General features: G+C 41.9%; 1 protein-coding gene across 3 annotated transcripts in view; it reads right to left on the reverse strand.

Annotated features, from left to right (window-relative positions):
* Positions 1–1466: 1466 nt before the first annotated feature.
* hs3st1 (heparan sulfate (glucosamine) 3-O-sulfotransferase 1) overlaps positions 1467–15175 on the reverse strand; it is a 66378-nt gene continuing 52669 nt past the window's right edge. The window contains exons 1-2 of one of the 3 annotated variants that reach the window (XM_073487140.1): positions 3996–4180; positions 1467–3108 (exon numbers count right to left, since the gene is read on the reverse strand). In XM_073487140.1, the coding sequence (XP_073343241.1) occupies positions 2053–2970 (918 nt within the window). In that variant the 5' untranslated portion in view covers positions 2971–3108; positions 3996–4180 and the 3' untranslated portion in view covers positions 1467–2052. Of the gene's footprint in view, positions 3109–3995; positions 4181–9014; positions 9113–13252; positions 13352–15175 lie in introns of those variants that run through there. The other 2 variants (XR_012180434.1, XM_073487141.1) reach the window with 2 other exon arrangements.

The raw sequence follows: 15175 nt of genomic DNA on the forward strand, positions 1-15175 counted from the left end.
TTTATCCAGTGATGAAGAACAAATACTTTGTTACTGTACTTAAGGAGATTTTTGAGGTATCTGTACTTTCCTTGAGTATTTATTTTTAGGAACAACTTCTCACATTTACTCCCTACATTTTAACACAAACATCGATTATTTACGACGCTTTACCAAACCAAAGTGTCGCTATTTGACATCCTGGGAATGAAATCAGATATCTTTGTGGGGCATTTACGAACAGCTCGGACAAATCCTACTGATTCTACTGAATTACCCAGAAATGGCCGGTAGAAACGTCCTTCTGAGGGAAACTCTCAGAGCCTGTACTTTCTGACTTTCACTCGAAAGAGGACGTTGAATCAGTACTTCTCCTTTTACCAGAGTCTTTTTTCACACAAGTATGTGAACTTCTACCTCAGTGAAGAATGTGTTGTGTATTTTTCCACCTCTGGTTTTATCTTTTGACAGATTTTCTCAATCTTATCTATATTTAGTGTATATAGATCTAATCTATCTTGGAGAAAAAGCGATGTAAAAAATGGTCTTGGCCTTGTTTTTTCTGAGCTGTGACTGCAGTCACTGCGGTCTGTGACGGCTGTCTATTAATTAATACAGCGACTATGAGAGCATGTAAATCTAAAAATGGGTTCACATACATTTTGCAACTACGCAAAATCTATTAAACCATGTTAATGAGTTAAACCTCACAAAATGTTAGTCGAGGATTTACGAGTGTTTCTCAATCACTCGTCTGTCGACTGTTTAAACATTTGAACAGTTAAATACAGAAATAATCATAAAAATAAGGAAGAAAACAAGACGACTAATTACTGCACTTCCTGTATATCTTTATCAGATTACACAAAGAAGGTCATAACTGGTCATGATTTTTAAAGACATGAAGAATACTTATCTTATAAGAGCACAGCTGCTGTTCTACTTCTAACTCAGTTGGCTGGACAAAACTTTGAAGCCATTTTTCTCAGTTTCACAGTTTGCATTGTTTCTGGGGTTAGCCTTTTGCAGGTGCAGAGGTGTGATCCTACATATCATTTACTGACGTGGCCAAAAAAGTTCAGAGAGTAAACGGGACGGTTATTAAATCATAACAGGTCCTACTGACGACAAAAGTATCTTCATAGTATCTATAACCGCTGCCCGTTGGCCCAGAGGAAGAACCTACGTGGGCTTCCTTGACGAGTCAATGCTGCAGAATGTGATGGCATAATCACGTTCACTACGGAGGCCCTGAATGACCGAAAAAAGACTCATGTGACTCCACTGAAAAAGCTGACAGACTCCACTTTACATGAGATTAGTCAGTGGATGTCTTTAGGTCTTTGAGGGTTAACTAAGTGGACATCGTGAGCGGAGTCCGTCTCCTCTCCGCTTGTCAAAGATCTGAAGACAAACTGCACAGCAGACGGAAACATAATGGATGAACGAAAATAGAAAAAGCGAGGAAGAAAAAACATCAGACATGCTAAAAATAAAAATACATCTTTATTATGGTATTAATTCTTCACTTTTTTTTGGAGAAAAAATTATTTACAGTACAACCGTGATGATCGGCGAATGTTTGATGTGCACAGAGGAGCATTTATATCACCGACTCTTACATAAAGAAAAAGGAACACACGTCAGTTCGGCTCGCGCCTGAAAGTGACTGAGGAAATCATAGCAGCAGGTAAAAGGTCCTTCAGAGCTCTGAATGCAGTCAGATGTTAATAACATGAAGGTGTGACGGTATTAAACTGCCTGGTACCTATCTGTACGTAACACATTAACTGGCACAGTCTAAAGTCTGAATGTCTTTATCAAAGTCGTCTGCTTGGATCAACAGTGACGGGACAGTAAAAATGCATATGTTGACGATGCGGAGGAAAAAAGGAGACATGCACTCACAGAGCACGTCGTGAACTGTAGTCTGCCCTGATATTTGGCTCCATCATTAACCTGTAACAAACGTACTAGTACAAAAATAGATTTAGTTTTAGATTTACATTAGCGTCGTCTCTTCATCTACACTGTTAGTGAGGAGATCGTCCCCGAGCGACTCCACGCTGTCGTTCACTTCCAGCTGAACGTTCGACCCACCAGCTCAAAGAACTTCTTGTTGGGTTCGTGAAAGAAGTGGTAGAGTTTCTGCAGGATGGCGGGCGCCACGTGAGGGTGAGCCCTGCCCTTTGAGTCATGTAAACAGCGCTCTCGCCCGTGGTCTCTCAAACAGTAGAATCCTTTTGTTTTATTGAAGTAAAAGTTTGAAGCGTTTATCTGCGGTTCCAGCTTCAAGAACCTCTCCACCTTTTTCATCTCTGGGAACGGGTCCCTGATCAACTCGTCCCCGTCCACCACGTGGATGCTCTCCAGCGGGAAGTATTTCAGCCAGTTCTGCATGTGAACATAGTACAGGCTGCGATTGAGCGCCTTGTATCCCAGGTTGATCTCGCCGTCCTTCACCAGGACCGACTCGATGGGCTGGTAGCGCTTGTGCTTCTGGAGGCGGTTGTAAAACACCTGCGTGTAGTCCGACAGCACCCGCTCAGTGGGGTCTCTGAGGATGAGCAGCAGCTTGATGTCAGGGTTCATCTGATGGATGCGTTTGGGGACTTTGCTGGAGGTGAAGTAGGCCGGCGTCTTCTCCACCGTCAGCTGGTCGGGGAAGGCGTAGGGCATCTGGCTGAGATACCAAGGCAAGCCCTTCTGAAAGTGACTCTCCCAGTCGAAGAAGTGCACCTCGTTCTGAGCCGCCGCCACCGCGCTGTGCAGGCTGAGCATCTCGATCAGCGCCCGCGTCCCCCCCTTCCTCACGCCGATGATTATAATCTGAGGGAGCTGTTGCAGGGTCCCGTTCGGGTGGCCGGTAGTCCCGTTGTCGGTGGGCGACTGGGTCGGGGTCGTAGGCGGTCCCTCGTCAGCCACGGGCCTGGAGGGGATGGGGGGAGACTGCATCGCAAAGAGCAGCAGCCCGAGGAGCACGGCTGCCATGAGGGAGGTCCTGACCCTGGAGGATTTCAGCCTGGCGAAAGCACCAAAACTGTATCCCACATTGAAAGAGCAGCTGCCTGAAGACAATCGTCCAATTGAAAAGCAAAATAAGTGCCTCTTCTGTTCCAGCAGCAGTGACTGAGGGAAGAGAACAGCTGTGATTAGAGGATACCTGGCAGAGGGACAAAACACCTCTGGAGACAAACCTGCCATTACACAGTCTGGACCACATGTATGCAACACGTCTGATCATCACACGCTCATCACCACAAGGTTAAAGGAGCACTACGCAGTTTTTTGGGAAGAGATTTTCATGCTTACACAAACTAAATAATCAAACTCTTCATTTTCATGACTGAATAAACAAACTGACCTTAGAGGACAACACAATGTGTACCGTTTTACTTTGTTTATACGTGGCGGACCCTGCCACCTTTACCTTATTTTCCTGTGAGAACAGCTTGTTTATTCAGTTATGGAAATAATAAATATTTCTGTGTTTCTGAATGTCTTTTCTAAAACTACATAGTGCACCTTTAAAGATTACTGACATGATTAAACTTTAAACTCCTCCAGATGATATCTAACAGGGAACAAACCACACATCATTTCAGCCAGCAGACGTGATTTAAGGAGTATTAATCTTAAAACAAACATGCTTAATGCTTTCATGGCAATAAAAAGGGACATATCACCTTATAAAGGTGCATTTAATCAGAGGTCATCTGGTTTGAATCTCTGCCTGTGCTGCTTTAACAGATCCATCAAGGTAAAATAAATAAATGTGCTGCAGCAGTGGAAACATCTGCCTTCACCGGAGGAGGACATGTCAAACTGAAACACGCAGGTGTGGCGGATACTGCGAATTAAAAAAAAAAAAAAGGCTGGACAACAGGACGGACAGAAACTAGAGATTAAAAACGATTACGCACGAAACAATCGCGTGTTCTGCGGCTGCTGCCACGCACATTTCCAAGAAAACGCACAGTCTCAGTTTGCCCCCTCCAGAGCAGAAGATCTCTTACCTTTATTCAACTATAATCGTCCGCTTGAAACAGATTTCATTTCGTGCAGCTCTGTCCTCTCTGTACTTCCACAACAGCAGCGGTATGATCCAGCTCCGCACGCCGCCTCTGTGGCTCTGTTTTCCGTGCGCGCACAACTCGCCACGGACCGGGGCACAACTTCACCGGAGCGCCTCCTCTGAGCTGTTTGCTCCGGAGCCAGACGGTCCTCCTGCTTTTTGAGTGTCAGCTGTTGTACGGAAGCCTACGCCTACATTACGCCTGCAGGACCACTCCTCCTCCCCCCTCCCTCCTCTCTCTCTCATGTGACTCACGTTGTTGTAATGTTATGGTGTTTGACAGATAACACTGGGACTGGAGCAGGTGAGGCTCACATGTGGAGGAATTTTGGGGCCAAATAACAAGTAAAGACAGAGAGAAAGTGCAGAATAAACCAACTCTGACACACAGCAGATAAGTGATCCAATCAAGCTCTGATTATTTATCAAGAAACGACCCCAAAAATATTCAAATCAAGCAGTCTGCAGTTTCTTTGTAGAAATTTGTAGCCCATCGAGAGCCCCGCGTCTTCTCAGGCTTTGGATTGAAAAAGGCTTTTCAGCAGAGCCTCCAGGAGTCCTCTCTTCACTCTTCGCTTTCAAGGGAAATCAATGAAAGAGACAGACCAGTTATTCATCCCTGGCATTCTTCTCCTCCTTTGTCCACAGAGCAAGTGCATCTGTGGGTAGTCGTCGAGTCCAAGTCGCAGAATCTCGCCACCTGTTGAGCTGCATTTCTCTTTCTCTCCTTCTTATTATTTTTTTTGTTTAATCTGGAAACGTTCAAATCCTTCAGCAACAACCAACCGATCCAAAATATCTTCTCCGATCCAAACTGCAGATTTTTTTACTGATTTTGGATCGAAGCTCTGCGGAGTTTCACAATTTCCTCTGAGTCACCTCTGAATGTTACAGTCAGTGTGAGAAAGTTAGAGTGACCTCACAGAGTTGATGAGTAAGTGGCACATCACTAATGTCAAATGAATCGCCAGTGTGTGCCACCTGAGCCCCGCGGGGATGAGACAACAGTGAGGAATTCAAGCCAATCGACAGAGGAAGTGTTGGCAGCGCGTGTTTCTGCAAGAGAAGGACCGATGTTTCATTTCACTGATGACGGGCAATAAACAGGAAAGTGTCTCAAGAGCAATTCTTGAAGGGAACAACAAAGGTGCAGCCAACACTGCTGCTGTATTAAATCTATATAGAGGGAAGATGCTGATGACTGCTCTGAGACTACGCTGGATTACTGAAAGGTCAATAACTTCAGGGTCGTAGCGTGTCCAAAGACGCGGCTGCTAATCACAAATACTGCGATCGTATCGACGCACGAGATTCAGCTGCGAGGTAACGGACCAAACCAAATGCAGTGTGGCTATAACTGTGGAAGTGTTTTTGTTCTGCGAAGTGGTCGAAGTAAATGAAACAATGCAGACACACACATGGCTCTGTGAGTGCTTCTGTCATTGATCTGGAGTTTGAGCACACTGAATTATTTATCCATTTTTCTCTCCTGAATTTTTTAAAATAAGCCTGCAGATGACTTATGAGTATCTGCCCCTTTATTAGCTGGAGGAAATATCCAGGCGCCTGAGAAAAACACTGCTCTTTTGTGACCTCAAAAAAAGAAAAAAACGTACTTGAGAGCAAACAGGAGCATTAAACTCTTTAAAATAACTGTGGGCATAAGAAATAGTCAACAACAAGTGATTAGGTGTCAAAGAAAACAACCTATACGCAGAGAAAATTGCAGAAAATGTCGTGAAATTGGCCTTTAAACCAATTTAAATCACACATATATTCACGGATTTGACATTGGGAGGCTGGGGTGTAAGTGGAGTGGGTCTCCTGTCTATGAAATCCCTCATTGGCGGTTGCAGGGCACAGGACGGGCATATAAGCTCCTAACTGGTCATAAGCCACAGATATGTTGAAACTTAACGTTTCAAGGTCATGTTACGGCTCACTGGGTTCTGTTTTCACAAACACGGCTGGTAAGTGACCCGACATCTTGTTAAAAATACCACGTTCTCAGCTGCAAACTGTTGCAACATCTCAACAAAAGTACTGTTTCGTTGCCACAAACGCAGCTGGAACATGTCTTGTTGTCATATGAAAAAAAATATTGAGTGGTTTCATGCTTACGGATGTCAAAACACCGTCTTGAATTGTGGTTGCTTGCTTGGCAGCCAATTAGCCTGTATGTCATGCCACTGCCGTTCCCCTCCTCCTCCTGACATGTAATCAGAACGTGATATGACATAAATTGTAGAAAGGTTGACATGATATGTAGGTAACGTATTTATTTTGGTGACATTATGGTAATATGATTGGAAGAAAGTGTGACAAAGTCTTCACGATACGTTCAAGTGAATCCTGTTTTTTATTTACATTTGCCGGCTGTAATTAGACTGAGGTATAACTTGTTTCCCCTGCTGATATTCAGCCTAAAGCACGGAAGCCTTCAGGGCTTTGCGATTGAATATGTATGTATCCGATTTTACTCATGTTTGCGAAAAATTTCTGCTGTGTAGGTTATTTAAGCGAAGGCTATTACACACATTAAAGTAGAGCTCTACCTGTGCTGCGCGGCTGCACGCTGGAGGTTTGGTGCCACAGCGAGAGGTCAACCCCACTCCTTAAATATATCCTCTTCTGCAGAGAGAATGCAAACGCATGTGCTTTACTTATTCAGCGAGCAAACTATAAGTGCTGATACGGCCGAGAGTTTCCTCACATTGATTTTTATATGCAGTTGAGTAATCCTCAGATTCTGCCTCCGTGTGTGAATTCAGCGGAGTCTCGGAGCCGACTCGTACAATATAATCCCGCTTTGAGGATCATCAGAAGCGTCCGACCACATTAACATGACAATAGGACATATTCAGAGAGCGTAAATACCCTCAGTGCCACCTCAGTGACTCCCCTGCACCCTCAGCTCTAAACAGGATGAAATAACAACAAAACTTCCCCCGTGCTTTCACTGCATCACATCCGCTGCGCACTTCATCTTCAAAGTGCTCAAAACTCATTCTTATTTAACACTCCCAGACAGGTCTAAAGACGGCACAGACAAATTAAGTGTTGCCGCTCACCCAGACGAGTCACTTTAACTTCTGAGGTAAGTCAGACACATCTTGCAGTGTTCCTACATGATCAGCATGCTTGAAAAAACATTTTCTTAAGCGTCCGTGCCAACTGTGTTCAGCATTAAGAAACAGGTTTTATCTGGTGCCGGCAGGCTGAACAGATTCCAAAAGGGTACACAGATTGTTGTGGGTAAATATATGATATGCACGCTTACGTGTGTGTCACGGCTCTGATACCAATCTGTCTTGTGAAAATACAATAAAATGTTGTACCCACTCACATAATAAGATATTTAATGCCACTACTCCCTTGTGTTTTTTCAGAGGACAGCTGTGCATACTCTAACACAGAGCTGCAGACGTATTTAGTATGTATGGCCTTGTGTATGAAATATTTCATTTTAGGAAAGTATCAGTAGCTTCGTTTACATGAGCCGAACATTCCAGTTATAATCAGAATAAAAATGCCTCATGTAAACGCCTCGATCGGAGGAGACTGATCCAATCCAGACTGATCTGAGTGCATTTTCGATCAAATCAAGAGTGGTGGTGTAAAGCTTTGATACTCCGATCAAAAGGAAGATATTAACCAACACTATTCTGATTCTTTTTCTCTGGTTGGGACAAATCATCATCATTTCTGCGTATGCTTGTTGGGAGTAACATCACAGGTGACGTTGCCTCCAGAAGGCACAAAAACATGGCGGGAGCAAAACAAAACTGCTTCTTTGCTGGAGGTCTTAAAGGAGTTAGAGACCGTTGATGGTTCGAAAGGCTCGAAACAACAAGTTGTTCAAACAAGTGTTTCAAGTCAAAACAGCAAAAAGTGGTTCCGACCCGGACAGGCTTATCGATGATCTAACGGGAGAGCGACGATTGGTGAACATGGTTTGTTTGTGGAGTTTGAGGATAACTCGTCTGAGGCTCCTGTTCCTACTCAAGAGGACAGCAGCCGTACTGCTAAGTTCAAACTCACGTCTCAACATTAGCTAATGTTACCTCGATAAACACGAATGTGGAAAGTGTAACGACAGCCGGCGCAAGTGAATGAATAAACTGAATATTCTCAATAGAGTTGGTAAAAACACGTCTTTTTTGTTGAACTTTCTGGCAGATAAGACGCTTCCCAGTGGGCGGAGCCAACAATAAAGTTATATTCTGATTAAATGCTGGTGACATGTAAACGAACTGATCTGATTTCAGTCAGATTGAAGAAATATCGTCCATGTAAACATCTTTACTGATGATCTTTTTCATTTACACAGAGGTAGAGGTGTAACATTACTGTTTTTCTTCTACTAAACCATTTTCTTATTATTAGTTTTTGCTGCACCCTCAGGCTGCAAACGCTGATGTTGCTTTGGCTTTTATTCTCCAAATGAATATTCTTGAGGCAGAAATTAGATTTATTGTAATGCTCAGTTTTTTCTATAGTTATGTATTAAATATTATTCTTCTTTGTTCAAACACCTGAGGAGGAACAACAGGTATTTTTACACTCTGTAGCTGTTATATTCCATAACCTAATTCCACTGTTTAATTACATGCGCTGTGAATCATCATCCGCAGACCGCCCACCCGTGGCACACTGCAGGTCAGCGAGCTGCTTCTATAGCTGCAGCTATTTAATTAAACACTGTACTTTGTTCAAGTGGGTTCACTGTATGGATCATTACTGCGATTATTAATGGTGATAATACAAGATGATGGCGAACGACACAAATGATAATAACAGAAAATGAAGCTATGTGACACAGGGAGTGAACACTACATACAGAAGGTAGATGATAACAATAAAAAGAAACACCTGCAAACTCAATGATTCTCTGAAGTTTTTCTTCTTTATTCGACTTGAGTTCAGTTGTGACAGAAACATAAGAAGAGTGTTTTTCTTTGTCTTACAGCAGAAGTTGGCACGCTCAGGTGAAGCCAATTTCAGTGCACCTGGTGCAGCGTCTAGGGTTGGCTCGCTCAACGAACACTGTGGACATGTCTGGAAAAAAGCATAATGGAAGTGTAACACTGTAAACTGAATAACAAGACAACAACTGAAATGTTATTCCACTTGACTGATACATTTCTCAACAGGAGATGAAAAGTTTTAGCTAAACTCTCATGCTTAAAGGGCAACTCCACCAATTTTACACATTAAAGTGTGTTTACAGGTCTCGGGGAGTGCTACTGCATGTGTGGAAAAAGTAGCATAAAGGCTTATGTTGCTCCAGAAGAAGCTGCATGTATAATCTGATAAATTACCTTCATGCTGCATTGTGGGTAATGTAGGCGCCAGGTTTTGAAAAGCAGTCCTAGTCTAGCATTGCACTCCTTTAACACTGTTGGTCTCATTATAGACAGTTTAGAAACAAACAATAAAAATCAATACAACAGAACCAGAGATATCACCTTTTTTTATTCCACACATTCTTCTTCCTTTTCAAATCATTGTGCCTACATTACCCACAATGCAGCTTCTCCATTGAGTGAGGCACTTTATCAGATTACAAGCAGCTTCCTCTGGAGTCAAAAAAAGGCTTTAAACTACTTTGTTCACATGTGTAGTAGTACTTCTACAAGTAAAACTGGTGGAATTAGTGGCTGAAACCAGGAAATGTTTGACATATCTGCTTGAAAAATGACTTAAACAATTCAAAAATACAATAATTCAAATATCTGCAGGTTATTTTTATTCTGAACGACTGATCATTGCAGCTCTTCTACTGAGCTCGCATGATAACATCAGTGACGTGGTTAAAAGCTCCTGAAAGAAGTTTGTGAGTGAACCTTGAATGCTGATAAATGTTTGTATTAACTGTCGGTGCGTTGGCCGCGGTTTAGCAGGAATATAGAAATCTGACATATGACTCTTATTTATATTTATAAACATAGCAGCTGCTCCGAACACATGGTCCTGCTTCATTTTAAACCTAAAACATCAGTTTAGTAATTTGATGACGTCCAGGATCCTGGAGATCCTGTGAGTCACGCTCATTCATACGTTCGTGTAATGGCTGATTCACCTCTCCTGAGACTTTTCCCAGGCTTAAAATCTGCTCGGGAGAGAACAGAGCTTTTTTAATGTAGTCTGGGTTTTTGAAGCAGTTCACTTTGTGTCTGTAATATTTTATTCTTCATTTATTGAATCTGGTGGAAAACAACAGCGTAGGTACCCTGCAGCTGCTCGGCTTTGCTCTGTTTTTCTGAAGAAGTCTGTTGTTTACAGTTTACAACGTGTGCAGCTGCAACGACAGTAGTCGTCAACTTTTTTAATTAAATGCCAACTATTTTGAAAATTGCAGTCGAAATTCTCTTATTCCAGCCTCGTCAATGTGAATATTATCTAGTTTCTTTTCTCCTCTATGACGGTAAACTGAGTATCTTTGGGGTGAGGACAGAAACAAGACATTTGAGGATGTTATCTCAGGCTTTGGGAGACACAGAGCAACCTTTTTTTCACCATTTTCTGACGTTTTAAATTAAACAACAAATCAAATAATCGAGCAAATACTCCCTCTCTGCTGACTGTCAGTGCCTCACATACAGTATAGGCCGGAGGTGGATCATCACACCCTCGTTGATCGTAACTCTCTCCTTTTTAAATCAAGATCTTTATACATTTTGATATTTTTGTCGCTCACCGTCTTGTGTGGCCTGCCTTCCTCCAGTTGTCCTCCTGGAGCCACTTTCTTCATGCATGTATTTTATAATCTACGTGTATTAGATATTTTGTAATCTGTATACTCTGTGATGGCTGGGTGATGATAGAGATCCCTCCTCTGGGGCTCCTCCTGAGGTTTCTTACATTTTTTTTTCCCCTGCTACAGTTTTTCCTCACTCAAATCGAGGTGAGGACAGATAGTGTTGTACACTGTACAGACTGTAAAGCCCGCTGAGGCAATGAGATTGTGATTTCTGGGCAATATAAATAAAACTGACTTGATTTGAACACTTTTTTTGGATTATCTTCGACGTGAACATTTCTTCAAAACATATTGCAGATATGTTCTGTGTGAATGTCAAACTTCCCTCCAAAATGCATGTTTTGTAGTTGCACACAATGATAATCCTTCCAAGAAAAAAGCCTGACTGGAGCCAGAACTGAGTGAAAACCCAGTCTGAGTGTCTGGCAGGTTGGGAGGAGTGTAAAGGAACAAGAATTACGGCTGGATTAAATCAGTGTGTTCTCAGGATGAAGTTATTAAAATCACATGATCCGTTTCCAGAAAACAAGAACGCACATCCTTTTAAAATCTGTTGTAACGTGTCAACTGAAGTAACAGAAAAAAAGTTCTGTGTGATGTTTTAATTGATTCATTTGTCTGCTGGTACGTTGCCTGTGTATCACAATTCCTAAAAACCCTATCTTTTGTAAGACGAGGCGAAAGCGGGAAGAAAGGGGGAGGAGGTTCGGGCTCGATCATCATGCCAGGACACGCTCTGTGACGTAAAGTCATGGGAAAGCAGCAGTGGTGCCACATGAGAGACGGGAGTGTTTGGTAATGACTCATCTGGGCTTCCATACGGACGCGTGCAGGCAGGGAATGTGCAGTAAACTCTACCAGTTTCCTCTTACACCTTCTTCGTCATGTTCGACATCAATATTATCTATTAAACTAAAGAGTTTGTTGATCTCTGACAAGCATTTTGAATGAACCGCCTTTTCCCCGTCACTCCAGCTGTCACTGTGCTTGTTTTTAAACAGCTTTTCATTGCTAAGATCTTCTCTGCTCAGGTTTTTACTTTATTTACTGGGTAACACCGTATCTGCACTGTTATTTTAGCTCCTCATCACCAATTAAACAAACAGATCATGAACTGTGTTGAAACAAATAAGCCTCGCTATTTGTCGACATTTATGCACAAAGGCGGAGAGGAAGCGGTTGTTCTGTAGCGGTAAACATCATTATCAGTCAGGCGCTGAAGTGCTGTAGATGCTGCATTTTCCGTGGGTTTACAGATGTGCAGAACGACGAGGGATTACTATTTATAACCCACAGTAAAGGCTAAAGGTAAGAGGAATCTCTCTGTATCGGTAATTACTGCAGAATGCGGCATCTTTGCCAGGTGCAAATCCTTGGAAATGGCCTTCATTACGGGGAAGCTTGCAGACTGTGGCTAAGAAGTGAGGATAATGACAGTGTGGGATTAACCCTGCTTTCCAACTCTCTTTACTCGTCTTCCTCCGAGCCCTCCCTCCACCGCCGCCGCCAGCCAACCCCACCTCGTCTCTCAAAAGAGGCCCTTCTCTCAGACAATGCAAAAGCTTGCCGAAGGGGGTTTTGATCATCCTGTGATGCGGCGCTGTGTGACAGGCCTCAGACACAGATATTTAGTTTCCCACTCAAAGATCCCCAACTCGGGAGATTAGTGGAAAAACTTCTGACACAGCTGCAGTTGAAATATTTTACTACGCTGCAACCAGCCGTTACCTCTATCTCCACCTCAAAGAGGGAACGGGATGCTTGGATGTGTTTGAAAGTGAGTGGTGCTTGTGTGTGTCTGTGCCGTTTAAAATAAAAAAATAAAAAATGTTTTTCATCTCCTCTCGTTTTTCACCGGTACTTATGCCCCCCCCCCCTTCTCAAAGTCAGGCCAAGGTTTATTATGAGGTCTGAATCAGCCAGCTTTTTCTATTTAAATCGAAGTTTTCAAGCATATGAAAAGGAGGGATTAGCGGTTATTTGGTGTGGAAAATGTTTTGGAAAATCCACTTGGGTGCTTTCTAAAACTCTCCCTCAATAACAAGAAAAGGAAATTTAAATAACAGGTCTCGCATCTGGGCATTTTGAAAGCAGCGAAAGACTTTTCTATCTCTTATCCAACTCTGCTTATTGAGCATGTTATGTGTTCATTAAAGTACAATCCTGCAAGAGTGTGCTGTCATAATTAAAGGTGAAGGTTTGTATTGTACCTGGATCAGGTTACTTAAAGGTTTGTTTGTTTTGATTTTTAGAAAGATAATATGGAGAATGTTTTGCTATAAATCAAATAATCCACAGTTTTGTAAGCAGATGATGGTTTTACAGAAACAAAATGTTGGAGGAAACAAATTACAGTCCCAAAAAAGGGGTCATGCAGAGAATATAAGGTGCTCTGAAAATGTGTTTACAGGTGTTTCAGTTCACAGTGTAAATACCTGAAAACATGAGTCGACCTGTCAGCTTGAACCCGGAGCAGATGTTGAACTCAGAAGTCAGATGTTCAGCGTCAGCGTGGTCGCCTGTAAAACGCATTTCTGTGGAAAAATGTGGAACACCTCACGACTGTGAAGTTTGAATACTTTTTTTTATTCAACTTATCTCTTTAAAGCGTTATTTGCATAATTTTGTTCCAACGAGAACAAAAGACTCAGCCGAGAGCAGCCACAGCACAGTAAGTCACTGTGTGCACAGCGATGAAAAACAACAGCATGAAGGAATTAACACACACATCGTATGAAGTTGTATTAAACCAAAGTCTTGGTTCATATTACGGTACTTTGAAGTGCTTGTACTGTATATATGTATATTTATATTTATATGTCTAAAAGCCCAGCGCAAGCAGCTGATAACACAAATCACAAACGGATCAAAACAAAAACAAAATATTGAACACAAATATTTGAATCATGGAGCGCCAATAACGTCATGTGAAGTCAGTATTATTTTTTATTTGTTCTCTTCATCTGACAGGTAAACTTAGGGGCTTTTAGAGAATATTACAAATGTATTGCATTAAGTTACAAATACAAAATCTTCGGAGAAAAAATGTAAAAGTCATCTTAGATGTGCTTGAACGTCAGATGTTTGTATGAATGTGTGTACCAGGCACAAGGCCTGCTGTTACCTTCCACTCAGTATGTTATATTTTGTCTGTTTTTATGTTTTTTGTTGTTGTTTTTCTGTCAAAACGTTCTGATGTTGCGCTGAGCGTCTTCTACCCCTCACTCAGCTAATCGCAGATAAACCAATCTAAGTACGGAGGGGAGATGGTGACAATTCACGTGTACATGTTTACTTAAGGATTTGTAAAGAGTTTATCTACCTGATATTGTTTTATAATCCAATACAAGGATGATCACTTCTAGGTTTAAATGTTCTGGTGAAATAAAAGCAACTGAAAACAATTAAAACTCCAAGCAAGCACTGAAGGTTTTGAGTTTAACAGAATATAGAGTACCATTGTTTTTTTTTAAAACAAGTTCGTAGCAGGTTAAATATAAGTTCAGGAGCATCGTGCAAGAAGCTATGTTTGTTTTTAATCATCCCTCCTGTCTGCTAACATGTCTGTTCCTGTCACAGGTATTAATAGTTCCTTAACATGTAACAGATGGTTGTCGGAGGCAGATTCAAGTGGAGGAATAAAGCTGGTTTTTAAAGGATCATGATCTACGCACAAGTGGGAGGGAAGAGTCCAAACCGATGTCGGGTTGTTCTTGTTTTGTCTCTCGTTCAAAATTCCTCCGCTCTACTTTCTCCCCCTCCCCTCCCCCGTCATCATCATCATCATCATCATCATCATCATCATCATCATCATCATCATAATGTTTTAGCAAAACTTTACATAGTGTCGCCATGCTGTGTGATACTTCTGCTAAAGCACTGTGGGTTGCACTGCAAAAAAAAAAAGCCCGTGACTTTCAAGGCTGCCTGTTTTTTAAAGGGCAGGAGGGTGAGTGGGGGATTGTGGGTACTTTCTCTTTACATTAAGGAAAATGTCTGTAACTGAAATACAAAGTTGTGGCTTTTAATGTTGTTCTTTTTTCTCCTCATAGAGTGTGAATGTTGAGGACAAACACAGAAAAAAATGTTTCCATGGATCGTGGAGCTTCTTTCGGACTATATTAATAAATTACAGACTTTTCTTGGCTGTTACTGTGTGTCTTGTCCCTTTTATTTTTAATGGGCTCCTAGTTCGCTTCACATATGATTCAGAATGATATTAAAGTACTTTATTTTATTTTTGTATTGCATACTGAATATAAGCACAGTCAGCCAGCTAAATACACATGATCCATCTATTATTGCCCTAGAAATTAACAAGAACAACCAAAAAACAAAACAAAAACCCACCCTATCTT

Source organism: Pagrus major, chromosome 18, assembly GCF_040436345.1.
Source record: "Pagrus major chromosome 18, Pma_NU_1.0".
In the NCBI taxonomy this organism is placed as follows: domain Eukaryota; kingdom Metazoa; phylum Chordata; class Actinopteri; order Spariformes; family Sparidae; genus Pagrus; species Pagrus major.